Source organism: Xiphophorus hellerii, chromosome 7 (genome assembly GCF_003331165.1).
Source record: "Xiphophorus hellerii strain 12219 chromosome 7, Xiphophorus_hellerii-4.1, whole genome shotgun sequence".
Classification (NCBI taxonomy): Eukaryota; Metazoa; Chordata; class Actinopteri; order Cyprinodontiformes; family Poeciliidae; genus Xiphophorus; species Xiphophorus hellerii.
In genome coordinates this window covers 11,080,320-11,092,222 of record NC_045678.1, presented here as the reverse complement: position 1 = coordinate 11,092,222, position 11,903 = coordinate 11,080,320, and the positions used below count along the sequence as shown (strand labels likewise).

General features: G+C 40.5%; 1 protein-coding gene across 12 annotated transcripts in view; it reads right to left on the bottom strand.

The window, feature by feature from the left end:
• Window positions 1-1,378: 1,378 nt before the first annotated feature.
• Window positions 1,379-11,903, bottom strand: part of lmo7a (LIM domain 7a) — a 61,084-nt gene continuing 50,559 nt past the window's right edge. For 6 of the 12 annotated variants that reach the window (XM_032568527.1, XM_032568531.1, XM_032568533.1 and 3 more), the window contains 12 exons: window positions 11,306-11,331; window positions 9,919-10,029; window positions 8,774-8,857; window positions 7,956-8,347; window positions 7,729-7,785; window positions 5,955-6,010; window positions 5,691-5,834; window positions 4,318-4,501; window positions 3,777-4,091; window positions 2,508-2,616; window positions 2,047-2,149; window positions 1,379-1,977 (listed from right to left, as the gene is read on the bottom strand). In XM_032568527.1, coding sequence (XP_032424418.1) covers window positions 1,955-1,977; window positions 2,047-2,149; window positions 2,508-2,616; window positions 3,777-4,091; window positions 4,318-4,501; window positions 5,691-5,834; window positions 5,955-6,010; window positions 7,729-7,785; window positions 7,956-8,347; window positions 8,774-8,857; window positions 9,919-10,029; window positions 11,306-11,331 — 1,604 coding nt within the window. In that variant the 3' untranslated portion in view covers window positions 1,379-1,954. The remainder of the gene's footprint in view (window positions 1,978-2,046; window positions 2,150-2,507; window positions 2,617-3,776; window positions 4,092-4,317; window positions 4,502-5,690; window positions 5,835-5,954; window positions 6,011-7,728; window positions 7,786-7,955; window positions 8,348-8,773; window positions 8,858-9,918; window positions 10,030-11,305; window positions 11,332-11,903) is intronic. The other 6 variants (XM_032568530.1, XM_032568529.1, XM_032568537.1 and 3 more) reach the window with 6 other exon arrangements.

The following is an 11,903-nucleotide window of genomic DNA, read 5'->3' as shown; positions in this document are numbered from 1 at the left end:
TGCAACCAACAGCAGCTGTCACTCAGCTGCAGCTAAAATATCAATTCAGTCTGTTTTGGTGAAAAAAATAAAAAAAATAAAAAATCTTACCCTACACTGCCCCCTTAAGGCCAATCTAAAGAATGAAACAAAACAATTTTCAAGGACTGGTGTTAAAATGAGTGAAGTTGTTGATCTATGGGAGTCATACCTTAAAAACTGAAATGAAGTTTTTAAGGTAACCTCCTTACCTTAAAAACAGCAGGGATCTCCCCGCTGCTGGGAGATCCCCGCTCTCCTAACAGGGGGGATCAGTTAGGAAAGCAAGGTTTTTAGTAAGTACACCTACATGAGAAGCATCCTGCTTCCCTTTGTACTCAAACACACAGACAGGCTCTTCGATTCTGCTCTGTAACAAGCTGGCTCTGGCTTTAAAAGAAAGATAAAACCCCCCAAAAAAACATAGAACACCTATTTTGGATGACTTTAGATTTCCCAGCCAGCATTTCAGCTGTGCTTGGCTCCTTTCAAAACTAAAATCTCTCTGCAATAGAAGCGCCAAGAGAGATCTAAAAAAAGAATCTAAGAATTTAAGACGTCCGCCTCCAAGGACTGTTTGTGCTTCACCTCAGAGAATACAGAGAAATCAATGCTCGGTCTAACCTATTTCCTCAAAGTAAAATTGCCTGAATGGAGCTCATTTCCACTGTCTTTTACCTTGTATTGCAAATGCAATTGGGAGCTGCAGACTAAATATGGACGTCCACAAAATACACCTGCGGAAAGGCAGGAACAAAGGAATATGCGAGAGGGAAAAAAAGCCTATCAAAGTATAATCAAGTGCAATGCATGTGCACTGAATAAAATATGCATGACAAATTGGCTTTGGGAAACTCAGAGCATGCCGGCCCTCTGAACCTTAGCAAAGAAAATAAAAAAGAGGAGCTCATTGAGATTCCTTTCATTATGAGCGTCGCTCTGCAGAGAAGCACAGAACGGGAGCGACAGACAGGAAGAAAAAAAAAAGGAGGATGAGTAATGATTTCAGATAACAGAGGCTGGAGAACCTTCGCATCAAATTCTAAAATATTATCGCACTAAATTACCTTGCAAAAGTATTAATAGCCTCAGAACTTTTTCACATTTTACATGTTGCAAAAGTCAATCGGATTACAAACAAAAATGAAAAAGTGTGATGTTCATTTTTGTCTGTTTTGACTCAGAGTTAGCCGAATATGAATTCCCTTTTAGTTTTTCCTTCCATCCTCTTTAAAATGTCAATAAAACACACTGAAGTCTGTAATTGGAAAGTGACAAAATGTAAAAAAGTCAAAGGGTGTAAATGCTTTTGCCTCGTATACTTTTCGAACACAGAATAAAACACCCCAGACATCTCAGCTGAGGATTTAGTCATTTATTTACAGGGTTATTCTTTGCCTTAATTCAGTACAGAATGAGGTGAAGTCTTAGCATAAAAAGTGCGGTCAAAGCAGGCCGTCATTTTCAAACACGATGCATTAAAGAATCCTAATAATTTTATTTCCTTTGTCTCTTACAAATACAAAGCCACATATGTGTAAAGCATACCTTTTTCCCCCCCTAATGGGCAAATTAATACCACCAGACACGCATAGAAAAGAAGCATGATCCTGCAGTTTTCTCTCACCACATTTACAAAATCTGTCTAAATGGAGTCGGGAAAGCAAGCTCTCCTGGAATCTCGCAGAGATAAATCTATGGCTGAAACATAAAAAATAAAAATAAAATATAGATAGGGAATGTGGAGCATTTGTACAGTTATAATGCGTCATACGATATCATGATAAAAGTAGATAACTTCTTTTGAAATCTTTATCTCATCAGTACAATTAAAGACACCAGAGGTCCGGCTTATTATTGCAATGGCTTTCACTTTAAAGTTCATGGGTTGTTGTCACATGTAGTCTCCTCGTCGATCTGCTGCAGCACGCCTGCATCACATGGATGTTGGCTGGCCAGCTAAAAAAAAGGATCATAATTTAATTTAAAAGGAAAATGAAAGTCGCGTGAGCCGGATCAATTTCTTACTTTTGACTCGCATGTAGCAGGTGTTACAGAAGAGTTGCTTGTTTCGTATTCTGACTTCGGCCCCGGCCTCCGAGCCTCCGAGGTCGGACTTGCAGTCGATGCACTGTGTGGGTTTAGAGAGAGAGGGGAGAGGTGAAGAGCCGCGGAGGCTGTGGTGAGGACAGACAGACCGAAGGCCATATTCATTCAAACACAAATGATTAGAGTAGTCACAGGACATGCATCATGATAGAAAGTAACGACACAGGTGCAGGAGATCAGATCTGATTGAAGGTCAAAGTCCCCGGATAAGTAGAGAGCTAAAAAGTTTGAGCTGCTGGGAAGAAATCAGGATATCCCCCAATCCCCGAGTTAGTAGAACCAGGAAAACAAGTTCAGATCGACCGAGTTAGTCTGTGAAGATCAGCAAAGGCGTGCAGACGACACTCTCCGCCGTGGCGAAAGGAGTCCCCGGCTCTCACCTTGAAACAGCCCAAATGATAACAGAGCCCGAGGGACTCGATGATCATGGCTGCTCCCTTTCCCAGCGGGGTGTCACAGAACGTGCAGGTTTTCCTGCCACTCACTGACCTGGGTTACAGAATCCACAGCTGTGATTTTAGAGCCGAAGCACACATGCGACATGGCATGTGTGACTGCATGCACACACAAAACATACTGGTATACATTTACACTGAATTCCTGCACAATTTTTTTCAGTAGGGGTGGACGATGTAGACCTAAAGTTTTATCACGATATTTTGTGGTAACAATAAAAGTGATTATAAGAACTATTTATTACTAATTTTTTAGGCGACTTTATGGCTGTGACTGCATGGCGCAACAATCACAGCCCAATAGTCACAAAAATAACTGTAACTTGTGTTACTATAGAACCCACATTAAGTGCATTTAGTCACATTTTAAAATTCATTAGTATTTATTGATACTTTATTTGAACAAACAGTTCAAATAAAGAACAAACAGTTCCTTATTTGTTCAAATTTCTCCAGTATTTCGGAGAAAATACCGATCCCAGCAACACGGACAGTTTTGGGTGATTTTAAACGTAATTAATTGGAGTTTATTGTGGCAACAATGAATCTAAATTCTTATCTTGGAAAAATTGCATCACAATAAATGATAAACGATGTTATAAATATATGTGACCAAGACTGGCCTGTTGATTGTCTTTGTGCCTGGCTGTAGATCCAGAACCATCTTTTAAAGATTTAATTATAGAAATTGATTCAGATGTAAGGTAATCTTTTACAGTGCTGGTCAGAAATTCATTTTCATTTATTGGCATTTATGTTCAAGTATTAATTAGCTAGCTGTTGATTAGAGGTGAAGCTGATGGATCTGTGGATGAAACTCATTCTTCAATGTCACATCCACTTGTGGAATGCAACCGCACCTCAGCATAATGCTGCCACCAACATACTTCAGTTTGTACAGGGTTCTTAAGATTACAAAACCTCACTTTGACTCCTCCAAATATTCAACTTACCATGGCCAAATAAGTCAAACCATAAAACTTTTCCCCAGAAGATATTTGGCTCCCCCATGCAGACTTGACTTCCCCGAGCAGACTTAACAAATAACCAGAAGTACATCAAGGAGAAAGATCCAGAATGCCCTTAGCAACCACTCCTCACCTCATAGACATAACACATACAACCCAGTATAGCAGTAGTCAGGTAGTAGCAGGTTCCTGGGGGCCTTAGGAACCCGGCGCGTTTGGTTTTTACCTGTTCCGCTGCTGATAGGCGTCAGGTGTGGGCTCTGGAGAGGTGATTGGTGACGGAGTGGAAGGGGTGGGGGACGGACGAGACCAAGGGGACGAGTAGGTTCCTGCCCCACCGCGGAGGGAGCCCGTAGAGAAGGAGGGGGGCAGGGTGGAGGAGACTGGCCGGCGGGGCCCCGACGCGCCGGTGTAAAAGGAAGAGCTGCCAGAGTAGCCAGAATACGGCCGAGAGTAGTTTGAGGCAAAAGAGCTGCTTCTGGGAGTCCAGGATGAACGCCGAGAGTCATAGGAGGAGTCCAAGTTGTCAAGAGATTCCCCTCTGTAAAGCCAACCCACACCACACAACCCCTCCGTTAAAAGATGTTAGTTGAAGAAGTAAAAACCATCTGACTACCAACCGCTTTCAGTTTTTCTAACAGAATGTGCCAAATCAGTGTCGGTGTGGTAGCCAGATCGTTAGACGTTTCCGCTTTAGGACCCAGGGCCGTTAGTAAAAGTACAGAACCAACCAGTAAACCAGTAACTGGGACATAAGAGGTGTCTACCTGCGCACAGGCGGCATGTCGCTGTCCCTGTTGACGGCCGTGCTGGTGGAGCGCTGGCGGATCCAGCTGCTGTCTGTCAGAAGCGCCGTCTTCTTCTTCATCTCATTCAGGATCTGCTGGCGCTCCAGCTCGGCCTGCGACTGCGACTGCTGACTCCTCCCGTCAGGAGCTGTGCTTCCCACCACTGCACCGAGAGAGGAGAGATAAACAGCGTAATTATGCTTGGTGAAAAGAACTTTTTTTTTATTAGACTACATATTTTTTTAAATATGAGTTTACTATTTAACATACAGCAGCAGTGCGCACCAAAAATGCTTGACAAAAGTATTTATACCCCTTGAAGGTTTTTATATTTTGTCATGTTACAACCATAAGCTTCAATGTCTTTCATAGAGACAAAGTGATGCATAACTGTGAAATGGAAAGAAAATATTACACCTTGTTTTTAATTTCTATTATTGCTGTGTAACGACATGCCAGAACTACCTTTCTGTGCAGTTGCAATTTTTTTGGTCTGAATATCTCCACCAACTTTGCACAGATACTGATTTTCTTTGCTCAATCATCTTTAAGAAGTAGCTCAACTAAGCTAGATTAGATGGAAAAAGTCTGTACAAAAAAAAAGTGAAGTGCTTCCAGTGATTTTCAATTTGATAAAGGTCTTGTTGACTTTGACAGGGCCATTCTCACACACAAATATGCTTTGAACTAGACCGTTTTATGTGGATGTGGTTGTGAATTTAATCTGTTTTTGTCCTGTATTTACCTTCATTTACCTCATGAGCTTCGCAGCTGATTCTCTGATTAATACCCTCCTTGCCTGACCTGTTTATTTGCAAAAATGTTGAAAGCCTTGTATCATTTCCTTCCACGTCACAGTTATGATTTACTTTCTCGTAAAATTCCTATTAAAAGCATTGAGGACTGTGGCTCTAACGTGACAAAACACAAACGTCTTTTCCAAGGCCCTGTTCAAATCATTTCAAATCAGACTTCAATCATGTCCATCCATCCATTTTCTGTTCACCCTTTGTCCCTAATGGGGTCGGGAGGGTTGCCGGTGCCTATCTCCAGCTACGTTCCAGGCGAGAGGCGGGGCATGTTTGGGGGAAAAAAACTACGCCGATCTGAAAGTAATTTTATTGCAATCAACAAGCTTCTGTTCTGCCACAAGTGCAGTAATTGAGTCACTTTAAGTGCAAGGCAACTGATTAATGCGGCCATTTAGCCAGTCCGATGCAAATCAATCAGCTGTAAGTTTTGATTTGGTGAAACGACAAATCAGTCGATCATAATGGAAAGAGACTGAGAGGGATTGACTTAAAAAAAAAAAAAAAAAGCAGAGGCAGTGGAGCTTCCAGGACGAAGCCAACCTCTCTCTGCCTCTGTGTATCTGAGGTAGTTTCTCCATTCCAGCTCTGATGCAGCCTTTTGGCTTTGGAGGTGTTTTCTACGTGCAATCCTCAACTCCTCTTCCAGCAGCCTGAGAGACAAGTCCTCTGTCTGCCGTAGCAAGCCTACATACAGCAGGACAGGGCTCACACACACACACACACACACACACACCCACACACAACAGCCCTACGTGGAGCCGTTCAGAAAACAACCTGATGAAGAAACAAATGAGCCAAACTGACCTCTCCTCTGAGGCTTGTCGTCGTCATCCAGCTGGGGAGACGACTGGGATTTTGTCCTGTCAAACAAAAGGTTAATATTATAATTAGTGAGAAATGATTAACTATAAATTAATCAATAATCAATAAAAAGCTATGGGAGACGTACAATTCTCGTCAATAAATTTTCCTACTATTTTCACAATAAAACATGTCAAATGTTTGAACTTTATGTTTTGTTTTCTGAAGGCAGACACTTTATTAGCATTTTTATATCTCAAACTTTCATTTAAACTCATTTTTTAAATTTAGAAAGTTGAAGTGGAAAGTAGCTAACTCCAGAGAAAAAAAGCAATTTTTTTTCCCCCCGTTTAGGTAAACATCCAACACTTTTCAGTTGACTTTAATTAAAAGACGTCTAATTATAAACATACACTTAGAACTTTAACTTTACATCAACATCACAGGGAAAAATGTCATACCGATTTTAGGCTTTTAATGGTGCACTTGACCCATTTTTTTAAAGGTGGAATTAACAAATAACATTTGTTTTAGACAAAAATTAGGTGCACAAGTTTGAATACAGGGTTTTTTTCTCCATTCACCACATGGTCAAAGTTGTAGTACAACATCCCCATTCATTTGTGGTTCATAGTTCTACATAAAACTAGGTTTTTGAAGCCATTAACATGCTTTTATATGGATATCTTTCCTCTCTTCCAGGCAAAACTGGTAGAGTTTATTTCAACCGAACTTTCCAGTTCATAGAGGACATGGGTCTTGACGGTTTGGATATTTCCTGAACATCTTAACTAATTTTATGACACCTAAGAGTGACAGTTTGTGTCAAATAGTAAAGACCATGGTGCAATTGGACGTTCCAATATCCCAAACACATCAAACCTGGTTTTAGAATAGAAATTAAGGAAAGCTAAGTTATGGAAAACCCCAAATCTATTGGAAATGTATGACCTGTGATTCAGAGTAGGTGTCATTGAGGTCCAACATGCTATGGAATTTTTTTTTTTATTTCAATATATTATTAGCTCCTAAGTGATCAAATTTTCTTATTACAATTTTTTCAGTTTGCATTTGTTGTCCAGGTGGTTCTTTTGAAACACGAGTCAAAATAAATTTGAACCCAAATTATAAAAATCACACAGGCAACAAAAATGCCACTTTAAGAAACTCAGATGTTGGATCACAGCTGCTCTCAATCAATAATTTATATTTCACATGATATCAAACTTTTTGGTTGTGTAATATACTGAGAGGCGTGCAGCGTGTATATCTCTAAACAGGAGAGAATTTTAAACAAGAACCGATCCTGAGCTCTCCACACAAACTTTTTTTGTTGTTGTTGTCTTTAGTTTAAGATCTCAACAATCAATGTGACATTTTCTGTGTCAAAATTACTCGTTTTAAAACTCCTCGGATTCAAATGTGCAGACTAATCTGTCCATCTTTGGACAGTTTTCCTACAGAGTTTTGACCGTTAAATACAATAATGGCAAAAAGAACTGCTAAGAGACTGGATGGGCGAACAGAACAATGGATGAAAAGATGGTCAGATATGTGGGTGGATTGATTGATGGATGAATAAACAGATATATGGACGTATGCACAGATGTTTGGTGACTAAATGGACAGAAGAAAAGCTGCGTGGTATGGATGGATCCTGTAATACTTCATATAAACATCAACCTACACTGGTGTTAGTAGCTTACGGAGCAAACAGCCATGACATGAAGCATTGTAAAAGCTGTGAGGATGGGTTAATGGCAGCAGGAACACTGACCTGTCAGTAAAGGACAGTGGTGGCTGAGCACTTTCAAAGTCGTGGGAGACAGCGGCCCTTTGGTGAGCAGCAGTGTGTGCAGACAGGTGGGATGATGGAAGCAGGGGGGGAAGTAGAGTAAAGCACAGCAAATGCATTAGTTGCACTATGTTAATGCACAGGCAACAAAGCGCATCAAGTGACACGACACGTGTGTGTGATAGGAGCAGCAGCACCACGGCACTGACCATCTCTGCTGCTCGAAGGCTTTCTGCCTGCGCTGCTGCTCCGCCGCCTCCTGCTGCCTCTGCTCCTTCTCCCGCTCCTCCTCTCTCCTCCTCTGCTCCTCCTCTCTCCTCCTCTGCTCCTCCTCCCTCTTTCTTAGCTCCTCCTCTCTCGTCCTTTGCATTCTCAATTCCACCTCCCTTTTCTCCCTCTCCTCCTCCGCCTGCATTTCTCTTCTCTTCCTCTCCTCCTGGAGTCGCTGGAGCTCCCGCTCCTCCTCTTCCCTCCTCCTCCTCTCCTCCGCCTGCCGCTGGCGCTCCTGCTCCACCTTCCTCTGCCTCTCCTCCTCTTCCCACAGAGTGGGCTGTTGGAGAGAAGACGGGGGCGAGTGTGGGCTGACGCCGTGGCTGTTCACCTGGAGAAACATTAATACAACACATATAAACACAACGGCCTTCAGCAGCCTCATTCCTCACTGACATCAGAAGGAGCCACTTGTTAAATAATCTCTACAAATTCCCTAATATTAAACAACAATAATAATATTTTTAAGAGTAAAAATAATAGCAATATTACGAGCATCCACATGACTAATCCTTGTTCTCACCTCACTTTTGGTACATCCTTTTATCGGAAATTGTTCTGCTTTTATAAAAGTCAAATACAAGATTGCGAGGACACATAATGGCTTTATAATTACAGGATTTCTGTTCACTAAAGCTTTTTGGATACATTTAGATGAATTTCCACTGTGACTCATGACTAATTGCCACCCTTTTAGCACAATTCAGACAATATTTCAGGCAGAAGTCCATAACTCCTGAGAACTGAAATTCATTACCTGGTGGCCCACGCTTGTGACAATCTCCTGCTGAGCCTTGAGCCACTCCTCCTGCAGCTTCTCCTGATCACGCTTGTATTTTTCCTGATGGGTAGAAAGCGTTTTTATAATGATAAACACCATTTTTGGCTACACAGCATGCAGAAATGCACTGTATCTTGCAAAAATGCTTGAATCTCTTAAACTTTTTCACATTTTGTGACAATTACAACCAAAAACTTAGATATATTTCATGCATATATTCATTCCTAGACTTTAACCTCTTGAAAGTTACTTCGATCTGTTCCTTTGTCTTTTCTGTTTGTTCACTAATGCTCTGTAACAAACCTCTGAGCTGTCTTGTAATGGGATTACAACACCCACACATGGACTCTACTCACTACTTTGGTGACTTCTGAAGGTAACTTAATTTAGAAGGATCAGAGTAAATAGGTTTGAATACATCTGAAACTCAAATTTTCAGATTGTTATTTATAACCCCCTAAACCCCCCAAAAATCATTTCCTTCCACTGTGTGGGTCTGTCACATAAAATACACAGAGTTAGTGGTTGTAAAATGTGAAAACGTAACAGTAGTGTGAATACTTTTACAAGACAGCCTGCTAGGAGGTTTGTGGATATGGAGGTCACCCATATCTCATGTAACCGTTCAAAGAATCCTGATCTGACGAACCTATTACACCTTGGCAGGATGAGTCCCGGCTCATCTTGAAATCAGGTCGTTTTTCAAACAGGGATGAAGACTACTGAAACAAGAAACCCTCTGAGATTTATCAGGAAATCCTGTCTCAAAAAATGTGATTCTCCTAGCTTCATAGAGGCTCTAATTATCGTGGATGTATAACACATACTTCTGGGTTCTTGAATGCTTTCTTGTTTTCAACACAGACTATTAATAATTTAAGTTAAATCTTTGCTCTTTGTTCGTTTGAAGATTCTTTCTTAATTACAATCAGTACCTGAAACATCATAGTTTTAATTTTGACAAAGAAAACCAACAGATAAAAGTTATGAATTTTATAATTTGGGTTATTATTATGTTTTCCTCATATGGACCTACTTGTGTCTTTAATAAAGTTGATGATGGTGATAATTTATTTCAGTTCATACTGTGATATAGTTATATTAATATGCTTCCTACAAACCTGTAGGAGGAGCTCTTGTTCCTTCTGCCATTTCTCTTGTCTCTTGCGTTCTTCTTCTGGGTTCCACGACCAGCGGCTGGAGGAAGTTGGAGTGATTGCAGGAACAGGAATCTGGAGGCCACCAGAGAAAAGAAAAACCGTCACTATTCTATACATTTAATAGTGATGGGTGTGTTCACTGGTTTTTTCACACACTGATTTATTGGAGAGTTAGCCTTTTTCCTGAAAATCTAAATCTCCATGCTACAAAATAAGCCAATCTTAGCGGTGAAAAGAAGAAAAGAAAAAAGTTTGATCTCCAAAAACCAAAAGATGACATGAATTTCATTCATTTAGAGGGAAAAAGAATTTGGTTGACATGATGTTTTTTTCTGCAGCAAAGGAAATCTGAAAATTAAAGCAATCAGATGTTACAGCAATGAGTGCAATCAGGAGCGGCAGCAACCCATTTTTAGTGTAGCTGCAGAGGGATTATTAGGATTACACTGCACTGTAGGATAGCAGCTCCAGCTATTGGCACTGACTTTTTAAGATGTACTTCCAAGTGTGTTGGAAAAGCATTCACGTGCTTTGAACATTTTCACAACTTCTCGTGTTGCAATCAGAAAATTTTAATGATTCTATTAAAAATTTCTATTTTTAATAAGAAACCAACACAAAGTGGCGCATAATTGTAAAATGAGCAAAAAAAAAAAAAAATATATATATATACAGTACAGACCAAAAGTTTGGACACACCTTTCTAATTCAATGGGTTTTCTTTATTTTCATGACTATTTATAAGGCAAGAAATCCCACTTATTAACCTGACAGGGCACACCTATGAAGTGAAAACCATTTCAGGTGACTACCTCTTGAAGCTCATCAAGAAAATGCAAAGTGTGTGCAAAGCAGTAATCACAGCAAAAGGTTGCTACTTTGAAGAAACTAGAATATAAGGGGTCTTTTCAGTTGTTTTACACTTTTTTGTTTAGTGCATATTTCCACATGTGTTATTCATAGTTTTGATGCCTTCAGTGTGAATCTACAATGTCAATAGTCATGAAAATAAAGGAAACTCATTGAATTAAAAGGTGTGTCCAAACTTTTGGTCTGTACTGTATATATATACATGTGACATTTGAGTTCACCTCCGCTAAGTGAATACTACAAATAACTATTTTGGGCTATGTGTCTACCGGCTTTTACCTTTTCAAACTGGTTCCACGCAAAAACATCGACACTAATTAAACGACCCTGTCTCTGTGAGTTGAGTATTGTTGAGAATAGTATGTCTGGGCTTCATGGACACAGATTAACAGTGTCTGCTTCCACAGATGTTGTCATGGTAATAGAATAAACATAACACAGATAGAAGATTGCCCTCTGATGCACTGACGCTACTCACATCTGGCATCGCAGACTCCGATCCTCCTGGGAACGAAATAACACTGAGTCAGTACGAGAGGCATGCTCGGGCGGAGCGGTGCAGCAGCACATGTACACAGACAAGTTAACCCTGAGGCCTGAGAATATGGCAATACGGCAAAATGGCTTGTTAGCATTCCAGTTCAATTAAAAAGTGTTGATGTGTGTTTTAAAATTTAAATTCAAAGCAAAACAGTAATTAATGTTTTCACCAAGCCTCAGGGAACCATAGGTCAATTTCCACTAATTAGGATTCATCTGGTCTCTTGGTGGCAGATCACAAACTTATTGACATTTGCACCTCAGTATTTCTGAGAGGAAAATCAATAAACTGATTGCAAAAACATGACCAAAGAAGCTTAAATCAGCAATATGCATGCATCAGCAGCAACAACAACAGGAGGAGCAGCAGACAGGCAGCACGAAAGGCAGACAGATGCTTCGATACGTGCATGTCAGGAATACCTAAAACTCCATGAAGAGTGGAGCAATGCGCTAATCTGTGTAATACCACAAATGCAACGGGATTCAAGAGATGTGCTTTTGTGGTTGGTATGTTGGGATGCTGACATGCTGCA